General features: G+C 39.8%; 1 protein-coding gene across 1 annotated transcript; it reads left to right on the top strand.

Annotated features, from left to right (window-relative positions):
• The first annotated feature begins 3,654 nt into the window (after positions 1-3,654).
• Positions 3,655-11,788, top strand: LOC115682444 (uncharacterized). The gene is made up of 10 exons (XM_056303199.1): positions 3,655-3,838; positions 5,250-6,875; positions 7,463-7,580; positions 7,656-7,741; positions 7,943-8,175; positions 10,452-10,538; positions 10,652-10,751; positions 10,850-11,048; positions 11,160-11,201; positions 11,385-11,788. The coding sequence occupies exons 1-10, from the start codon at positions 3,800-3,802 to the stop codon at positions 11,543-11,545; spliced, it is 2,691 nt and encodes an 896-aa protein (XP_056159174.1). The 5' UTR covers positions 3,655-3,799; the 3' UTR covers positions 11,546-11,788.
• The last annotated feature ends 7,399 nt before the right edge of the window (positions 11,789-19,187 follow it).

Here is a 19,187-nt window from a genome sequence, read left to right as displayed (position 1 = left end):
AAGGAAAAAATATTAAAAATATTAAAAATTTGAAAAAATATTAAAATATTATTAAAAATTATCAACATTAGTGCCGGTGTGCCACGCGAGCCGATTGGCATCCACGTTAGCAAAATCCGGTCAAAATTAACCAGAAGGACTAAATTGGCACCAGTTCAAAAGGGTTATGACTAAATTGGCACCAGTTCAAAAGGTTTAGGACTAAATTGGTACAAAAAAATGTTTATGACTGAATTGGCACAAATCCAATAGGTTTATCACTTTTCTGACACTTTTACTAACAAATGAAAGAGAGGGTTAATAAAGAAACAAATCAAATCAAGACGTTATAAAGCCGTTACAGAACAAAGGGATTACAAATCAAGACATTACAACGTTACACACTATTGAAATATCCATAAGAAGAAGGCTCTCAGCTTCCCCCTGCCCTCCCCTGCCCTCCCAAACATAGCGCAGAGAAGCTACTACTACTGAAGCTCATAGACTCCATCCGAACGCCGCCCACGACGGGCTCGCTTGCACACCTTTCTATAAACACTCTCCTAGTTCAGAGAGTCTAGCGACGGCTGGCTCTCTACCATCTCCCTCCCCAACCTTCTACAACTCACTTGAAAACCCTAGCTCTCAACGCTGCAACAGTGCATGAAGTTTCCAATCTTGAGCATGGGCTAGTTGCTTTTTAGCTGCGTGGGACACGGCTCGGCATGTCGCAGCAGCGGTAGGGACGCAGGAGACCACAGAAATCAGTAAGCTTTCGCTCACTTGTGCTGGATGAAGTTAGATAGATACACCTACCTATGAACACTGGTAATGGGTTTTGGTGGGAGTGATCAAGGGGGTAGAAGAGGGTGGGTAAAGAAAGGAATGATTACGAGGGATCGATGTTGCTAATTTTATGTATATAGATAACCCTACCTCTACTTTATTTCTGTATTTCAAAAACCTTTAAGAAAAACTTGAGTTGAATGGCATCCTTTTCAATTCAATTCTTTCTCTAGCATCCATATAAAATTATAACTCGAGCTATGAGATCAAAATTCTCTCGATCACACTTCTGATTGGTGAATTATAAACACGTGGATGATGTCCGAGTATATATCCCACTAATCAGAATACCGGTTGGAGAACTCTCAAATGTCGCGTAAATCGATTGTGCTTCATGTTGCTGGCCTCAGTTTTGAGCGGTATTTAATTGTAGGTTTTGGCTAGTTCTCGAGAAATTGTTTCTTAAACTCAGGAGGTGTTTGATAACCACATTAATTGCTGAAAATTAAAGTTTAAAAGATTTAAAGTCCTCAATCCGTTTGATATCCTCTAACTACATAAGTTTGATATCCTCTAACTACATATAATGTAAAATCACTCAGGCTGCGTTTGGTCGACCGGATAAAAGCCAGGATAGGATATGTTTTATCCTATCCTGTGTTTGGTGATGGTCCAGGTTAGGATAAGGTCGGATATAGACCGGATATAGCCCGGATAAAAAAATCCGAGGGGGGGTGGGATAGACTTAGATAGGATTTCTAATGCCTATTTTTCCAGAAACCCTACGCTCCACTCGCCGTCATCTTCGTCCCCACACCTTGTGCACTTTCACTAAAAAAGTTTCTCGGCTTTTTTTCCTTCACCGACTCCTCCGGACCCGTGAATAGCAAAAAAAAAAAAATTATCCTATCCGACTTTAAATCCATAGTCCACCAAACAGTGGATAGGATATGAAGAAATCCCAGGATTTCTTATCCTATCCTATCCAGTCCTATCCTGTTTAGAAATTCGGACAACTAAACGCAGCCTCAATGTGTTAAGCATGTATGTCGTACTTAATTTTTTATTTGGTCAGAGCCTTACTTGATTGGGTAAGTGGTAAAATGTTCAATACCTACTATTTATGTGGTCAAAACTCCAAACTTTCCAACAATATTTACTGTTTCATGTTTAGTAAGAATCTATTAACAAGTATTATTGAATTTTCGTTCGTTATACAACAATTTTCTACTTTCATATCTAGTACTCAAGGACTTCAACACTTAAGATTAGCACTTAAGTTTCAGTAAGGGAAAAATAACATAAATAGTCTAAAATTTTTTACCCAATGTGCAATGTCATTCTTGAAATTATAATTTATTCAATGTGGTTCTCGAACTATTTCTAAATGTTTAATCTAGTACCTAAATTTTTAATTTGTTAAATCTAGTCCCTTAACTTTCCATAAAAAAGGTCAAAAGTTTTTCATAATTACAGAACTGCCTTATTTTATAATATCTCTTCATTTCAGTCCGTTTCCTAAATAGACAATAACTATGGCTATCTTTTTGGCCTTTTAAATACTATGATAGTTTTTCAACAAGAAAAAAAAGTACCACAATAGTTCTATTTACAGATTTAAGTACATTTTAGCTTACGATCTCTATAGTATTAGAAATAAAAACCTCATTTAGAATTGTAGTGGGTTGATATTCTTGCCATTTTACTTTCCTAATTTGCAGATTTAACTAAATTTAATTAAGAAAGCACAAAACATAGAAACTTGAAAATTGGATCGAGTTAAAAAATTAAGAACAAGATTCATATTAATATAAGCACGGGAAATTTATAGATAAATTGATGTCACTATCAAATATTCTTATGAAAACATTTATTTTTAAAATAAAAAGAATATGAATTTGATATAACTCTAAATGATGTTACATATAATTAAATGGAACTATAATGATATTTATAACAACTAAAGAGGTAAAAAAGTAATAACAAAGAGAAAATACTTTTTTTTGTTGAATTAGGAAACGGATTGAAATGAAAGGAAATTCTACAATCTCAGTAATAGTGTAATTATAAAAATTTATAAATAAAATCGAACGACTGAGGGATTAGATTGAACAAATTGAAAGTTTAGGAATTAGATTGAATATTTAGGAATAATTAAAAGGACCATATCAAACGAATTAAAAGTTCAAGGATGATATTGCGAATTCAACCAAAGTTTAGGGACCACTCGTGTCGTTTCCTCTTTCGGATAATCCTTAAACGTGCCCTAAACATGAACCGAACGTCGATCATCAAAAAAAGTTAGTGCACCCGAATGCGGGTCCCACCAAATCTAACGATTCAATTTTTGACGCTAGATTCAATTTCTTATTTTCCTAGCACCGCCCGGAAACACATGCCTACGTCATCATGCCAATTTATTGCGACAAAAATCCCGTTGACGACCCCTTTTTTTTTTTTTGGTCTCGCGACGAGCCCTTGTCGTCCCCTCCCAGAAAAAGAGTTAAAAAAAAAAGAGGCGGAAAATCGAATTTCGGTCCTCACCTATTTCGCGCAAAAGTATAAGCTGCGGTCGGTCCCATGGGAACGACCTACGCCCGCTCCCCGGGTCAACGCGGAGCCGCCCATCGCAGCCGCACGGAGCCAACCGCCGGTCCTCTCCTCCCAGCAGCCGTCCGATGCCGCTCCGGGGGGTGGGGGGCCTCGAACCGGGGGGGCGGGCGCACGGTGGGTCCGGGCGCAGGGGATCGCCACCCCGGGGAGGGGAAAACGAAACAGGCCCTATTCTCCCCGCAGGCGCAGCAGTCCCCTGTCCCTGTCCCTGTCCCTGTCTTGCCCGTCCCTTCTCTCTCTCTCTAGAATTTCAAAATCGAGGGAGGCTCCCGAAGAGAGAGAAAGAAGAGAGAGAGAGAGAGAGAGAGAGGAGGAGCTCCAGTGGGCTGCTTTGACTCCAGCCAGGAGGAGGAGGAGGAGGAGGAGGCCCCCCTTCGTCCTCGCGTCGCGGGCTCGGATCGCTCTCGATTCTCGCCGGCCGATGGATCAGAGGAAGCTGCTCCTCAACGACCGAGTCGAGGTTAGTCCCCCGCCGCCCGCCGCCCGCCGCCGGAGCGGCGAATCGAGCGGCGGCGGCTGCGGCTTCTTCCGGTCGAGCGATTAGGTCGTTAGGTCGTGTCTCGATCGATCGACGGGACTGCAGGCATTGTGTTGGAATGCGGCAAATCCTCCTTAGCTTTTTTTCCCCCTGCGATTTGCGTTTTTGTTCGCATTGATCCGGGGGGGAAGACTGTGCTGCGCGTTTCGCGTTCCCCCTTTTCCGTCCGTAGGAAAGTTCTGCCTGGCGATTGATTGGGATTGCCTTCTTTGCTTCATCTCGGAATCGCAATGCGAGTGTGGTCATTGATTTGGTCACGAGATTGGGGGATGGCGTTCTTAGGAATTACCGATTAGCTGACTCTCGCGCGCGCTGTTCGTGTTACTTGAATGTGTAGAACGTGCGAATTTTTGTTGTGGAGGAACTGAGGCGGAAGAGGAGAGACGGAGGTCGCTCCCCTTCTGGTCATATATGTAGCTGTTGTTCATGTCAATCCCCTGCAAATGCTATTGTTCACCGTGAAACTTGGTTCGAGCATAACAACTTCGCCAAAGTGGCGCATTCCTGAAACATGTGGCGACGATCGATGTGAATAATGTTTACAAGAAATAAGTCTAGGAAAGTTTGAATTTTGAGGATTTATTGGTCTTACATTTAGGTAATTCCTTTTTGTTTTAAACGTAGTAGATTCTAAATTTTAGCTAGGATGTCAAACTTTTTATGTCATTCCAGCTGTCGATCTCCGCTCGTCCTTTCTTCGTATTTCAAAGTTCATTCTGACTTGGTTTACAGAGTGTTACCTATGTCTTAAGTTCATTGCATAGAGAAAAGAGTAATTTTGTTTGATTTCTCGTCTTGTGAAAAGTTGAAGCAATGGTGGAGCACAAATACATTCTGTTATTGCTATAACAGATTCGAAAAGCGCTTCATCTGTTTGATAGCCTTGAAATTTATCTTGCCAAAGTTACCCCAACACACTCTTCTCTCCTTTTTATGTAGTTTGATTCATGTATTCTGAGTAGAAACCAATAATGAATTGCTTAAAAAACTACCAAGTCTAGATATATATGAGTATTTGCACTAGCAAAATACTAAGGCAAGGTCTTCCATTGGCATCAGTACGATGGACCTTGTCCATGTATCACATGTTTTGAGACTCTTTGGTTCTAAAAGATTTATAGAGCTCAAGCTAATTGTATCTCGTACCAATAACGGGACTGCTATATCAAATTTGGCGAGCAATATTTGTATTTTAGACGAGCATGTTTTCAATCTAAGCATATACGAGAATTTATCGATTTAATTTGTTTCTTTTGCTAATTTAATTAGCTCTTAACTTATATGTGTTGTTCTTGTAGATGCTTATGTAAGAAAAAACCATGGAATTTTTCAGGTTCGCCAGTTTGAGGAAGGACTACAAGGGTCATGGCACCAGGGAAAGGTGGTTGGCATCTCAAATCTGTGCAGAACAGTTGAGTACGATGAACTTTTGAGCGAGACAGGCAATGGCAAGCTTATTGAGCGCATTCCTGTAACAGAGACAATTGAAGGCCTTCACCGCCGCCGGCATGTTTCTACAACCTACCGTGGGCATATCAGACCCCTTCCTTTGACATCTCATGCAAATTCACGTGAAACAAAGTTAGGTTTTGGGGTGTGTGTTGATGCCTTTTTTAAGGATGCATGGTGGGAAGGTGTCATTTTTGACTGTAATGAAGATGCCTCAGAGAGGTCTGTGTATTTCCCCGATGAAGGTGATGAACGCAAATTTAGTTTGAGAAACTTGCGCGTGAGTCGCATTTGGGATGAATTCTCAGGCGTCTGGACAGATCGTGGTGTCTGGGTATTGCTGGAGGTGGTAAGAGAGCTTGAAGTCAATATGCCCCCCTCCAATCATATCAAAAAGCTGTGGCTCCAGCTGCAGGCTAATTATGGTTTCCTGAAGATGATTTCGGAGTGGACTTGTGGGGTTCGGAGTATGTGGAAAAAGTATCTACAGGATGCTGCCTATGAGCTTGGAAGGGGATTAAGTATGAAGAGTCTTCCTCGGAAAAAGGTCGTGGTGTGCAAAGTTAGAAAGGAAAGACGAAAAGCTAGAAGTGACCTTGATTTAATTGATTCTTCTGCTGAATTAAAATATCAAAAGGAAACGAATGTTGTTACATCGGCTCCAAATGGAGAAGAATGCCTCCCCAGCAAACTCCAAAAGCAAATGTATACTATGAAGTTGAGATCAAAATCCGGAAATCCTGACTACGCTGATGATGCTGTTGCTGACTGTAATGCTGCTTCTCCTGAAAGTTTATACAGTGGAAACCACACTGCAAATCTCGATCGGACTAATGTCATAATGGAAGTGGATTGTGCCAGAATCTCCCGCATTAATTCTGGTTTAAATAGGAAAAGAGAAAACGCTTTTGGTGAAAAACTGCTTGGGAAGGTAAGCATCAAAGAAAATCATATGTTAGAACCGGATGCCGATGATGACAGTCATGGGCTGTCATTCAATGAATCAAGGCAACATACTGTTGCAGTCCATTCAAGATCTCATATGGAAAATAACCACTCGCCGAGCAGAAATTTAAAGAAGTTGAAGCAAGGTAAGCAGAAAGTTGGTATCTTCTTTCCTGAATGTGAACAAAAGAAGTTGAGCTGGCAGGCTTTTCTACTTGTTGGTAATAAAAAGAAGAGATCGGTTAGGAGAAATAAGAACTTCGAGGAGGCCCAGCATGCTGATGTTTGCTCTAAGCCTTCATCAAACCAAGAGGGTACTGATGCCTTCAAAGCAGACAGTGAGTTGTTTGCTAATCGCCGTCGGAAGACTGAAGTATTTCAAAGCTTTGGAAAACAATTCAGGCTCAAAGATATGGTCTCTAGTCCCCGAAAACGCAGAAGGAAGAGGGCACATCTTGCACGTCCTCAAAGTGACACCATATGCTTTGTTTGTCATTATGCTGGAGATCTAATCCATTGCCAGCGCTGCTCTTCCTCATTTCATTTGGGTTGCCTCCAACTCAAGGTTTTTAACTTGCTTCTTGGGCTTTTTTTTTTTAATTTTTATGAATAGATTATGCTGTAGATTGTGTGCTTTAAAGCCTATTTGCCTCCCTGTTATTGGTAGGTCCTTAATAATGATTGCTTTTTTTCTTGTGCTAAATGTATTTCTTTTCGCATAAGTTAAGTAAACCTTAAGGTAAAAGTATTGAGTATTAATAAGAATTTCACAAAGGGAAAGCTATTTTCCAAACACAAGATAGAGGAAGATCCATTGGCAAACTTCTTTTGTAACTCCGTCAAACTTAATCAAATACCCAGATTTACAAAAAATGCCACCCAGTATGTTCCATTTTGAGCCTTTCCTACGAGATCAGCAAGTGTACTGGACCGAAGACGTCTCTGAGGTTCTTCCAGATGTGCTCCTTTGAGAATATCAGAAAATACCTTCTTGAATTCCCAAGTTCGTAATGCTTGGTGCATTTGTTGTGGGGCATTGATTAATCCTTTAATCCTCTTGGTAGTTTCTTTTTCCTACATAAATGTGATGGAATTCCCCTAAAATGTTGATACAAGTTTCCTTTCATAACTTTGATTCGTTGGATTGTTTAGGTTGTTCCAAATGATAAATGGATTTGTCCATCTTGCTGTTGTGGTTTGTGTGGCGTGAGGGATTCCATTAATGGCAATCAGCAAATGAGTAATGCTTGTTTCCAGTGCACCCGCCAATGTAAGTTATGTCTCTAGAATATATATTGCAGTATTGTTAGTGCTTCATGGTAACCCTTGTTGTTCTTTTCTATAGATCATGTGAATTGCTTGGACAAAGTGGGGTCATTATATGCTTCAAGCTATCCATCAGAGAGATTCTGCAGTAATGCTTGTTATAAGGTACCATGATTTTAGTATGTGCATTGTCCTGGTAGCAAATGAGATGAGTTGTTTCAGATAACTGACTCAACACTAGAAGGATGATAATCACGGACTGTATGCACCATCTATTATGAGGATGCTTTACGTTCTTTCTGTCCCCACAATAATACTGTGAACCGAGTGTCTATCATTTATGTACCTGTCTTTTTTCACTACCAGTTATATGTGCAACTTCATTTGCTTCTGGGAATATCAAATTCCACTACTGTGGATGGCTTGACCTGGACCCTGATCAGATCCATGAGAAATGATTGCAAAGCATGCAACATCACAAGGAATTACAGCTCTTTGAAGATATCCCATGCTCTTAAGGTCATCAAAGAGAGTTTCCAGCCCATCACTGAGCTTCACACCAATAGGGATCTGATCAAAGATATCGTTTTCAACTCTGCGTAAGACTACCTTTTCTATTGTGTACAGCACATACATGGATGAAGTAATTTCTACTTGCATAATAGCTATTCAGTGCCAAGTGGTAGAGAAAACTGAAGCAGCTGCATTATTTTTGAGCTCCGTGACAACAAAAGTGTGAAAGATGCGACATCCTTGATTCCTCTTGATTGTGATGTCTATATACTGTGATCTTGTTCAACAGATTACCTGTGATTTGTGAACTGATCTCCAGATCATGTATCTGTTTCGTGTGGTTTTGGTGTATTTACATGCATATCAGAATTGACATGTCTTTAGAACTGCTTGGCATTGAAGTCCTCTAGCTATCAACAAATATAAACCCAAGAACTATTTCGAGAAAAATATGAGAATGAGACCAAGGATCTGGCTTGTTTGGTTGACCAATGCATTGGGTTCCTCTTGTTTTAACCACTATAAATGCCACTCGTTTGTTAGAAAGCATAGAAAAACAATCTTTGGGAGGCCTCGAGTTTTTCCCCTAATTTAAATACCATTTAAAAGCTTAATGAGTTAGTTGCCTTAGAGTCAGGACAAAGGTATCCCTCGTCAAAATGCAGAATTATAAGGGGCTTTTAACGTCATCTAGAAAGCAAGGTAACTTATACTGGATTATAGGTGCTCATTGTTGCCCCTATTTTGGCAACTGTGCTTATGTTTATGGACGGTGAGATGATTTTTCTGGAGAGAGTTGCTCTAGCACATTTTTAATGAAGTTTGGTCGCGAAAAAATGGTGTCCATGACCTGGTAGGTTCTAATTGATTGCCCATTGAAGTGAGATGCCCTATCCTTTTAATAGTCTTGCAGATATTTGCTATTCTTCAGTAAGAACCTTCATGTTACTGAAAGGCTTGAAAGGGGGAATTCTGCCTTGTATCTCCATTCTCCTGTGACAATATTCAGGACCGTACATTGCAGGAGGTGGCAGTGAGAGATTTTGTTGTCCTGGGTTGACTAAGGCCTTCCCAAATTGCTTTAGCAAAGATTTGTTGGGGTCTGAGATGCTTCTCTATCTGTAGCCAGAGTGCTTTCTTGACTTTTGTTTCTTGACCTTGTGTCATTAACAATGGTTTCTTTTAGGTGGGCAATTATTTTGGTTTTAGGGAAAAGATAATAATGGTTTAAATATCGGGCGGATCAGTTACAACATTGGTAATGTGGCGTGATTTGGATATGTAAGTTGGCAGGGGTAAGATGATGCTGCAATAAGATATCAGTCCATGGTCAGTGAATGTCTAAGATGGGTTGGAGAAACCATCATTCAAGACCTTGAATATATGAATATCATCGAGGATGCAGCACTAGATAGGGCATTTACAGCAGAAGAACATCCGCATAAGCCCCACAACCAACTGCTTTTAATAGAAAAGGGTCAGTTGTCTATGCTGGGTTTGCAGTGTTCTTAGGATACGTAAATTGGTAGGGGTCGAAGATGCATTTATAAGATATCATTCCTTGGATAGTGACTGTCTAAAATTTGTTAAAGAAACTGCAATTAAAGTCCTTAAATATCTAAATATTGAGGATGCAGCACTAGATAGGGCACAGTGGCAAAAGAACATCCGCATAGGCTACATAGCCAACTTGTTCTAATAGAAAAGGGTCAGTTGTCTATGCTTTGTTTGCAGCGTTCTCTGGATTGTGGAAATGTCTGAGCCTTACAGTTTTTCTAGCTTCAGATATAGACATTGCAGTTCAACGTATTTATCATTATCACTGCACCTTTAAAAAGGGTTATTCGTAATTGTGATTTTCATGTTTAGGTACGGATGAACAACTGAGATCTATATTATCACGAGTAGTTGGATCACTTTGCTGTTTTAATCAAGTCAATTGGTTTTTCATGGTCTTGTGCTTCATGATGGTTGTGCTACGGTGGGAAGAGCTAGAATGAGTAAGATTTCTCAAGTTGAAATTAGTTTTAGAGCTGGCTTATTTGGCTTGTCTGATCCATTCTTTCTAACAAGGCCAGAAAAATGGAAAAAAGAATAAAAGAAGAGATGGAAAGGCTTTCTTTAATTCATTATCCTGTTTAGCTTTGGGATAAACTTAGTGTCAGCATACGCCACAAGTGCTGTAAAGAAAACTGACCTGGGTAGAAGAAAGTTGCTTATTCTCTCTATTTTCCTTTTACTATACATTATTCTGTCCGTGCTTTTTCTCTTTCCCATGATCACATTGATAGCATGGTATTTTGTTTGGCAATTTTTTGGTAGATAGTATGTATAATTAAAACGTGCTTGTGTATTTTCGCAGATCAAAGCTTAAACGGTTGGATTTTCGGGGTTTTTATCTCATGGTTTTGCAAAAAGGTGATGAAATCGCATCTGTGGCCACAGTGAGGTACTTATTTTGGATAAGATATGGGTTTCTTTTTCCAATTCTTATTTCTGTATGCGTTTTGATGTTCATAGACTGTCTGAAGTTATAACTAAAGCCTTTCGCATCTAATTCAGGATTCTTAGCCCGAGGCTGGCAGAGATGCCTCTCGTTGCCACTTCTTTTAAATTCCGGCGACAGGGTATGTGTCGTGTTTTGATGTGCGAATTAGAGAAGGTACTTTCTGGTTGCTGCATCTTTTGGCATGCTTTCTGGCAGGAATGTTTATGAATAGATGGAGTAATAAGTGGCTAGGAACTTTCTTTTTTTTGCAGCTGCTTGTCCAGCTTGGTGTTGAGAGATTGATATTGCCAGCTGCGAGTCAAGTGCGAACGACGTGGGAAGCATCCTTTGGATTTTCAGAGATGCCTATTTCTGATAGGCAAGAACTACTGGGTTATCCCCTCTTGGGCTTTCAGGGGACGACAATGATACAAAAATTTCTCCGCCGTTCTACATGCAAAGCGACAAGGGGTACATGTTTCAGATTTTACTTCTGCCTTTCCATAACAAGCTTCATTTATTTAATCCTTTACTACATGTACCTTATGCTTCTACTTACTAATCTTGATTTGGCTTTTGTAGCATCCCATGATACCGGGAGTGCAGCCCTTTTATCTCTGGTATGTTTTTGCATTCATCATTTTTGGTTGAGTCGTTCAAGTTTTGAGTACATTCTCCGGTGTGAAATGCATGTTGATCCTGATTACTCCTTGATGCTGGCTTATGTATCTTCTTGAACCTGATTAAAAGCTTTATGGCTAGTTATCAAGTTAAACTTTTGGTTGTCTTGCTACGTGTTGCAGATAGCTGGATCAATGGACCAGAGCAGATTTTGCGGTTTGTGTTACAAGCGCAAGCTTAGAGACAGGGGTTTCGGAAAAGAAAACAGAATGGGATCTTGCAATGGAGTGTTGCATCGTTACCAATTAGTTTACAAGCGGAGACGAATCTTAGCTGGCAGAGATTGAAGCTTCGAAAATGGTTTCTTCTCTCGATCAGGACATCCATACATGTTCTTTAATTTCGTTTATAGGGTGTACAGATTCTTTTAGTTCCTTTCCTTTTGCAGCTATATGCTGTGAATCCCAAAGTACAATTGGGCAAAAGCTAAGTTTTTAGGTTTTTGTTCTGGGAAATCTGTGTGCTAACCCGAGCTCACCGAACATGTAATTTCGGCGAGAAAGTTAAATGCAGATCAAGTTTTGAATTCCCTCCCTATTCGTTCGCTCTTTCGATAGACTTGTGCAGAACTTTGAGCGGCTACTGCCTTTATAGTGTCTTGGCTTGCGAGTTGCCATGGATGGATATACACGATGAATTCGACGAACGCATCAAACCTGTATAAAGTGGAAGAATGGCATAGCCTTTTTCCAGATGACGCGATGTTTATTCATAGTAGTCCATCCAGACCATCTTTTCCGCTTACACCCTCCCTTCTTTTGCGCTCGAGATTGATGCTTCATGCTCTGGACAAATGATTCGTCTTCTCCACGCATTGCCAAAGCAACATTGCCGGACCGTCCTCTGATCGGCAGCACAGCTCGGAAAAAGGCAAAGATGATCATCACTGCTGGTTCATAACAGTTCACTAATCACGTTAATGCGTTCACCAAACAAGCCTCCTTTTGAAGAAATCAGCACATTGTTTTGCCTCTCTACAGATACACCGTGCCCTCATTTTAACAGTAGAATTTGAACGTGCGCTTCCAAAGTTAGCCAAAAGACGGATAAAATTTTAAGTAGATTAGTTAATCTAGATGGAATTGAATGCGACCTCCAGCGTGCATAGAAACAGTAACATGTGGGGGACTCCATAGTACACTGCTTCTTCATCTTGTCTTCTTCTCATTCTTGTTTTCATTCGATTTCTTTTTAGCAACATGACAGCAAATTCAATTTCTTTAGTGCACTCACACTTGTCATCACCCTTTCTTGTTGGTTGGACCACTTCATTCGATATTTGCACAGACGGTATTTTGACATTGACATACTAAATAAAATAAGACGAGAAATACATCTCTAGAAGTAAGATAAGGTGGTTGGATTCTTCCAGATCCCAGGTTTTTGTGGAAGGAGAAGGCGGTATTATCTCTCGAAAAACACATGATAAAATAGATCAATTTGGGACCAGTTGGTTCATAAGCTCAGATGGGGACAGTTGCGTGTTGGTTCAAAGTTTCTTGGTTTGAAGAAAGGGGCAAACTAGCTACAAGAAAATACATAAAATAAAACCCTTTTCGATTTTGAATTCGAGCCCACGAATCCGATACGTCACGTCTTAAATGGGCAGATGAAGACGCCCTTACAAAATTGATTTACCAAAAAATGCGATAGAAAAGAAATCTTACTAGGCACTCGAGTCCGACCCGCATCTTTGATAATTTAACCGATTGTATCTTGACTTCCTAAGATTAAGAATTCTCCTCGTGCGTTTCACGCTCTCATTTGTCATCAGCCGGCAAGTGGATCTGATCAATCGGCTCTTTGAATGATCTTCTTTCCATCTTTTGCCTCCCAGAAGAGGCAAATTTTGTCACTCTTTTAGCGAAAAGCTGGGGGTAACCCCCAAAAGTCAAGATGGGCACGTGCTCGTGCCTTGTGGAATAGCGGGTGCGCTATTGATGCTTTACACACTCAAACAGTCAATTTGGATGTGATCCAAGGCAGATTCATTTGTGGATTAGCCAGGGACTATGTGGTTGAGATATCTCAATCAGCCCGGTTGCATAGGTGGAGTCAGTCTTTTGGAATTTGTGCAATACATCAAAAGCAATTAGTTATTTAAAAAATTTCCTTAAATTTATAATTGAAACTTGAGTAACAGTTGGTGGCATTACGGTTGTTGCCATCTAAGGCATATGAACATCCTTATCCCCCCATCTCTCTCTATTATATTTTTTAGGACAAAAGCCACCAAAAATCCTAAACTATGTCCGCTGTAATACATTTACCCTAAACTTTTTTCTGTGATACCAAAAATCTTTAATTTGTATATGTGTGACATATTTACTCTTCGTCTAAGTTCTGTCAATGAGAACAGTTAAAAATTTGCTTACATAGATAGTGTTGATATGATGCCCATGTGGTTTAAGTGAAAAAGTCTTTATTTTGGCCGAAAAATAGTTTAACAAAACCTTGACAGAAGGTAAATGTGTTACATATGTATAAATTTTGGGTTTTTTATGTCACAAGAAAAAGTTTATGGTAAATGTGTTATAGTGCGCATAGTTTGAAGTTTTTGATGTCACAAAAAAAAAGTTCAGAATAAATGTGTCACAGTAAGCATAGTTTGGAGTTTTTTTGTAATTTTTTCCTTTTTTTTTATAATTAAGAGAACCCTAATAATCCATTTGTCTTAGCATGAAAGCCCCCCAATGGATTAGATCCTTTCTGCCTTAGACCAAATCTCTTTGTGTAAGTATTTTGGGTGGTGGATGGGGAATCACTTTTCTTAAGTTAGTGTAATATATGGACATGGATATGGATTTTTTTTTTTTGATAACTCAGGAACCCCCCGCACGGCCGACAGCCGGAGGGGTAAACCTGGGGTGACGCTAGCGCAGGACCCACCACCACGGCGCCACACTTAAGAATCCTTAACGACTACGCTGGGATTCGAACTCCGATCCCTTCGTGGGGGGACAAGAGCGCAAGCCAACGCAGCCGCTGCGGGCGGTGGTTGGATATGGATTTTTATCTCTCCCTAAGGAAAAAAATCTGCTTTTTTGCTAAGTAATTTTGAATTTAGTATTCGTGGGAAATTCGAAAAAAATAAAAATCCAAATTACCTTTTATGAATTTTGCATTATGGATGATATATGACACCAGAAAGCAACAAAATACATTTTGTGTGGATGGAAAATTCCAATTTTTGTGAATAATAATGACAAGGATAATCGATTGGTCATGTGTACTTTGTTGACTGCATCAGTGCTTGCTTACCAGCTATTGTCCAAAGATGCGACAGACCTATGAATTGTAGCTACCGCTAGGGCTAAGCATTGGTCGATTGATTTGTATTCTATCAAATTATAAAAGCCTGGAAAATCTATCTAGGACCCACCAATAGCATGAATATAAAAGTCATTTGGTTTTTATCGTATGAAGATTCCTTCAGGGATGACTACAAAAATCTATCCTGAGCTTTGCCCTAAGATTGCAACTTCAGATCTCCTAATTTTTAAGAGCCCCACATTTCGTACCCTTTGAGCTTTTAAAGCCTACAATTTGCACCCTAACCATCTATGCTTTTCATGCTCTTCCTCGTTTAAAATAGTTTCATAGGAATAAAGTTATGCATGTTGTCAAAGAGATTTACAAAATCAGTCCAATCGAAATGTTCAAACACCCATGTTTTATTATATAAAAAGGATTCGTATCGATCCAACTACCATTAGGATGGTAAGTTTGTGAGCTCATGACCAAACACATCTGAATGGTTCTTCTTTTTGAAGTAACACTAGCATACAAATAGAAACAGACATGAAATCCAGTTACTATGTTTCTGTATTCGTTTTAGGGCTTCTTCTTACTTCTAGACTATATGTCTATCATAAAGTGTGATTTTCGAATTTGAGATATAAATATCGTAAATTAAGTCAATCTCATAAGTTGACATGTCAGTTGTATTTTTTTTTTTCATCGCCGAAATATTTTGTAATTCTATCAACCTTTCTGAAAACATGTTTGTTTGCTCCACTTTTTTGTTTTTGTCAATGGACAGCTAATGATAGGCCACTACAGAGTCATGTCCTCGTTCCTTCTAACATCATTGATATTTGTCGGAACGGCTATACATAAATCATGCCTTATGATCTCAACTAATCTATTCAGATCTATTTCGCGAAAAATAAATGATTTAAGAAAGATTTTTCTGGGCATGGCCATTCGCATCGTTTACAAAAGAAAAAAAAAATTAGCCATTGTTAATCACAATCTATGCCTAATAATTTTTTTTCGGTAACGAAAATATTTTTCTTTTGTTCATGTTTTTAAGCTTTAGAAATGATCATTCAGGAAAACATTTTCCAATCGTCGATTTTCCACCAAACAAATGGAATCCAGCGAGTTCATTTTTACTTTTTATTTTCATTTTCCGGTTTGAGGAGCTCATATACCTTTACACTGGAGGTATGGAAATTACACAATAGAACTATTTAATTTTCCTAAATTAGGGCTAGTAACATGACCCATCTTAAAGTCAATCATGCCATCAAACAATCTGATATTATCCAAATCCAAAATGCCTACTTTCTAATAATGTCTTGGCCGGCCTCTCCAATATGAGAAACATGGTACCCAGTCTAAAAACGTGACCCTCATGTCGTTTGACTTTGATGAAGAATGGCTCCCCAATGTGCTAGCTAAATGCCACTCAACAGCAGCCAATTAGTGCCGTCTCACCTCAAAATTAGTGATCCAGAAACCCAAAAAAAAAAAATAAAATAAAAATAAATTGCATGCTTTGCTTAAAAAACCCTTAAAAGAAATAATTCTGAAAGGAAAATTAGGCAGGTAATGAACTGCTCAATGAAGAAAATATCATTCAATAGTCCACAGCTCAAAAGGTCAAAGGCTCCCCATCACAATAATGTGTTCAAGTATTATCTTGTTTAAGCGACTTCCACTTGGCGACATTGTCCTCTTGCTCGCTTCTAGATTGTCTGTACAACCACACAACTATTCTTATCCATACACGGCCTCTTATATGACGGAAGAGTCCATATATCTATTAATTTGTGTGTGTCTATATATATACTTCCAATCTAGTTCCGTATCTGTGCACGCGTCCAAACATTGCCACTATTTTTTTTTTTTAAAATTATCAATATTAGGAGACTACTGTTGTTCTATGCGACAGGTGAGAATGCTGATGGAAATACAAGTTCTGATAATGAATTCTAATTGGTCATAATGTTGATAATTTTGAAGAAACTAGTGGTGATTTTCTGATGTATGGATAGATTTGGGATAGATTTGGGATTAGAGTCAAAGTTGGGAATTTATTTTTAGACAAAAAAGGTTCCGGGGTAGAGTTGAGATTGGACCCAAAGTTGGGTTTTTTTTTCTTTCTTTCACAGAATTAGGCCGCCAATCTATCATTCCATGAAAACCCTAATGTAAAGGATGAAATGAGAGAGAAGTGCCCAATTGTTTTGGTACTTAATTAGGGAAATTTAACTACTATATCAACCCTCCATCCGAGTTATCAAACATATCTAACAACATACCAAACGTAGCTTGGTGTCTACAAACTAAAGTAATCGCATGCCAAGATTTGGATGAAATCTACATAGAACCCCGCAACACATCTTGAGTTGATATGATATAATGTTGTTTTCTCACTCGTACATGGACCCTCGCCCGTTTTGTCTAAATCCCAAAAGATTCCAATGCTCCCAAAGAAGTCAATCACAGTATATGGAAAATCAAGAGGTGTCGCGGGAAGAGCACATTTGGTCCATCTAATGTCAAATCGGATGGTTGGTTGTTTCCCTTTTGTCCTTTTTCAACTTGGCTATGCAAGTGGCGGGTGTTGTGCGATAAACTTCATTTCATTATCGTCCACTATATTGGGTATTTTTGGACTCCGAATGCTGGTAGGGCCCATGCGGTAATTATAGTATGTTTCATAAAAAAAGGGCGGAAGTGACCGTCCCGTTTTTTATCTAGCGACGACGGTTGTTGAATATATCAATTAATAAATTTACAACATCCGTCGGTATCCCGCATCGCATGATTTCTGTCTCGTTTGTTACTGATGGAGGCTCCGAAGTACAAAAGGTTCAGAGCCGGAAGGCGAAGGCTTCTTTGCCGATGGCAAACACGTCGTGCCAATTGAATGAATTTTGCGTACCTTCTTAAGAAATTATCCGAATATCGTTTTCAATTAATTATATATCGAGGATATTAGAAGTGATAAAGATGATACAGCGTCAGCTTTAATGGTCCGGAAAACACTAACCACACAATCCACCAAGTCGAAGGGAAGGACAAGTGGGACTAACACTCCTTTGATTTAGGCAGCAACTTTTTTGTCTAAGCAGTAATTTCCAACTGGCAACAACTAATACCTGGCAAAAACTATTGCCTTAAATCTTCATCTCCTATGTCGTGGTGGGTCATGATCTGATGCTTGAATATAATAATACTCAAATCTTCATCTCCTATTTCAGAGCTAATTCAGATTATCTGTCCATAACAATTCTCGGAAAAACGAAAAGGAACAATCAATACTGACAACAATATAGAAGAGTTAATGCAGAGAAAGAGTTGCGTATCCGGAATCCTTCTCGGCATTGCCTCTGGCGAGGTTTGACGTGTCGGTAGAGACATTCAAGCTGATACTCGTCGTTCACTTCTGCGAGGTCTTTGAGTAGAAATCCTGAATTATCAACAGTAACAATAACGACAATAACAGAGGAGAGTTATGCAAGCAAAGAGTTGCATATTCGCTATCCTTCTCGGCATTAGCCTCGGGCGAGGTTCACTGCGTCAGTATAGACATTCAAGCATTATATTCGTCGTTCACTTATACGAGATTTCTCCTTAGAAATCTTGCTTCGAAGTTCAATCCGATTATTCTACCTGTTCAGCACGCTCGCTCGCGCACAAGCGAATACATATGAACATGTGTCTGCATATGCATGACAGATACAGTATGAAAAAAACAGTAGGAACCCGAGATCTATCTGTTAGCGCATGCGTGTATGAGAATCGAGAATCACCTGGAAATATGCCTACCACTGTAAAAACATCACAAGCTTAATTTGGGGAGGATTCTGATAACATTTCACATAGGCGAAAACGGCATATATTTACAACACTCAGATCTGGGTCATCCCGGCATACCCTTCATAATATGTACATCCAAGGGAGACAGGTTATATATTTCACATAATCGAAAACCTAATTACACACACCCCCCCAAGAATTAAGAAGCCTGAAGATCATAGCAATTTCAGTTCTTGCCGTTGCCATAGACGATGGTCTTCATGACGTTGCCTCTTTTGGGTGGGAGGTTGCTGAAGGATGGGGATGGATGGGGCTTCGGTGGCTGATTTGGTGGTTTAGAACTCATCTTCCTCTTCCTCTTCTTCTTCTTCTTGCTACTGGAGCAGTGTCGGGTGAGTGAGCTTTGCGTGCGCCGCTTATGAAGGGAGCTCAAAAGAGGCTCAGCAGCCACACGAAATTTATACACGTTGCCACAAGTTGGAGTGTTTTATACAACCCTCTTTCTTGTATTCCTTCAACCCCACGTGGTTTAAGATCTCTCTCTTGTTTCACCAAAGCTCTTACGCCATGCCAAATACCTCAAGTGGGCACGTGAAGTGGGTCAGTCAGTAATTATGATGCCAAGACTGTAATGCCCCGGGATCCGTCATTGTACATATATTGTCCGCTTTCGGGTGCGGATGCACCGTCATCCCTCTCAAGGCTTTGTTCTCAGCAGCAACATAGCGGAACCTCTCTACTTTGAAACGTGTATGTACAGATAGAGAACCCCGAACCTTATAAGCCCATCCAGGACTCCTCCTAGGCGATGTGGGACAAGAGACGCTACCCCCCTTCCCTGTGCACGTCCGAGGACCAAGGCGTGGACGCACCGCC

Source organism: Syzygium oleosum, unplaced genomic scaffold (assembly GCF_021117445.2).
Source record: "Syzygium oleosum isolate NSW1041296 unplaced genomic scaffold, Sole_v2.1 Sole_v2.26, whole genome shotgun sequence".
Taxonomy (NCBI): Eukaryota; Viridiplantae; Streptophyta; class Magnoliopsida; order Myrtales; family Myrtaceae; genus Syzygium; species Syzygium oleosum.
The sequence above is the reverse complement of the archived record's forward strand: the minus strand, read 5'-3'. Positions and strand labels throughout refer to the sequence as shown.

Bases quoted from the DNA above. Each gene is read 5' to 3' on its own strand.
- LOC115682444 (XM_056303199.1), top strand. From the start codon at position 3,800: ATGGATCAGAGGAAGCTGCTCCTCAACGACCGAGTCGAG. The intron at 7,742-7,942 runs GTACCATGATTT...TTTCACTACCAG, and splicing joins GCAGTAATGCTTGTTATAAG to TTATATGTGCAACTTCATTT. The intron at 11,049-11,159 runs GTACATGTTTCA...TGGCTTTTGTAG, and splicing joins TACATGCAAAGCGACAAGGG to CATCCCATGATACCGGGAGT.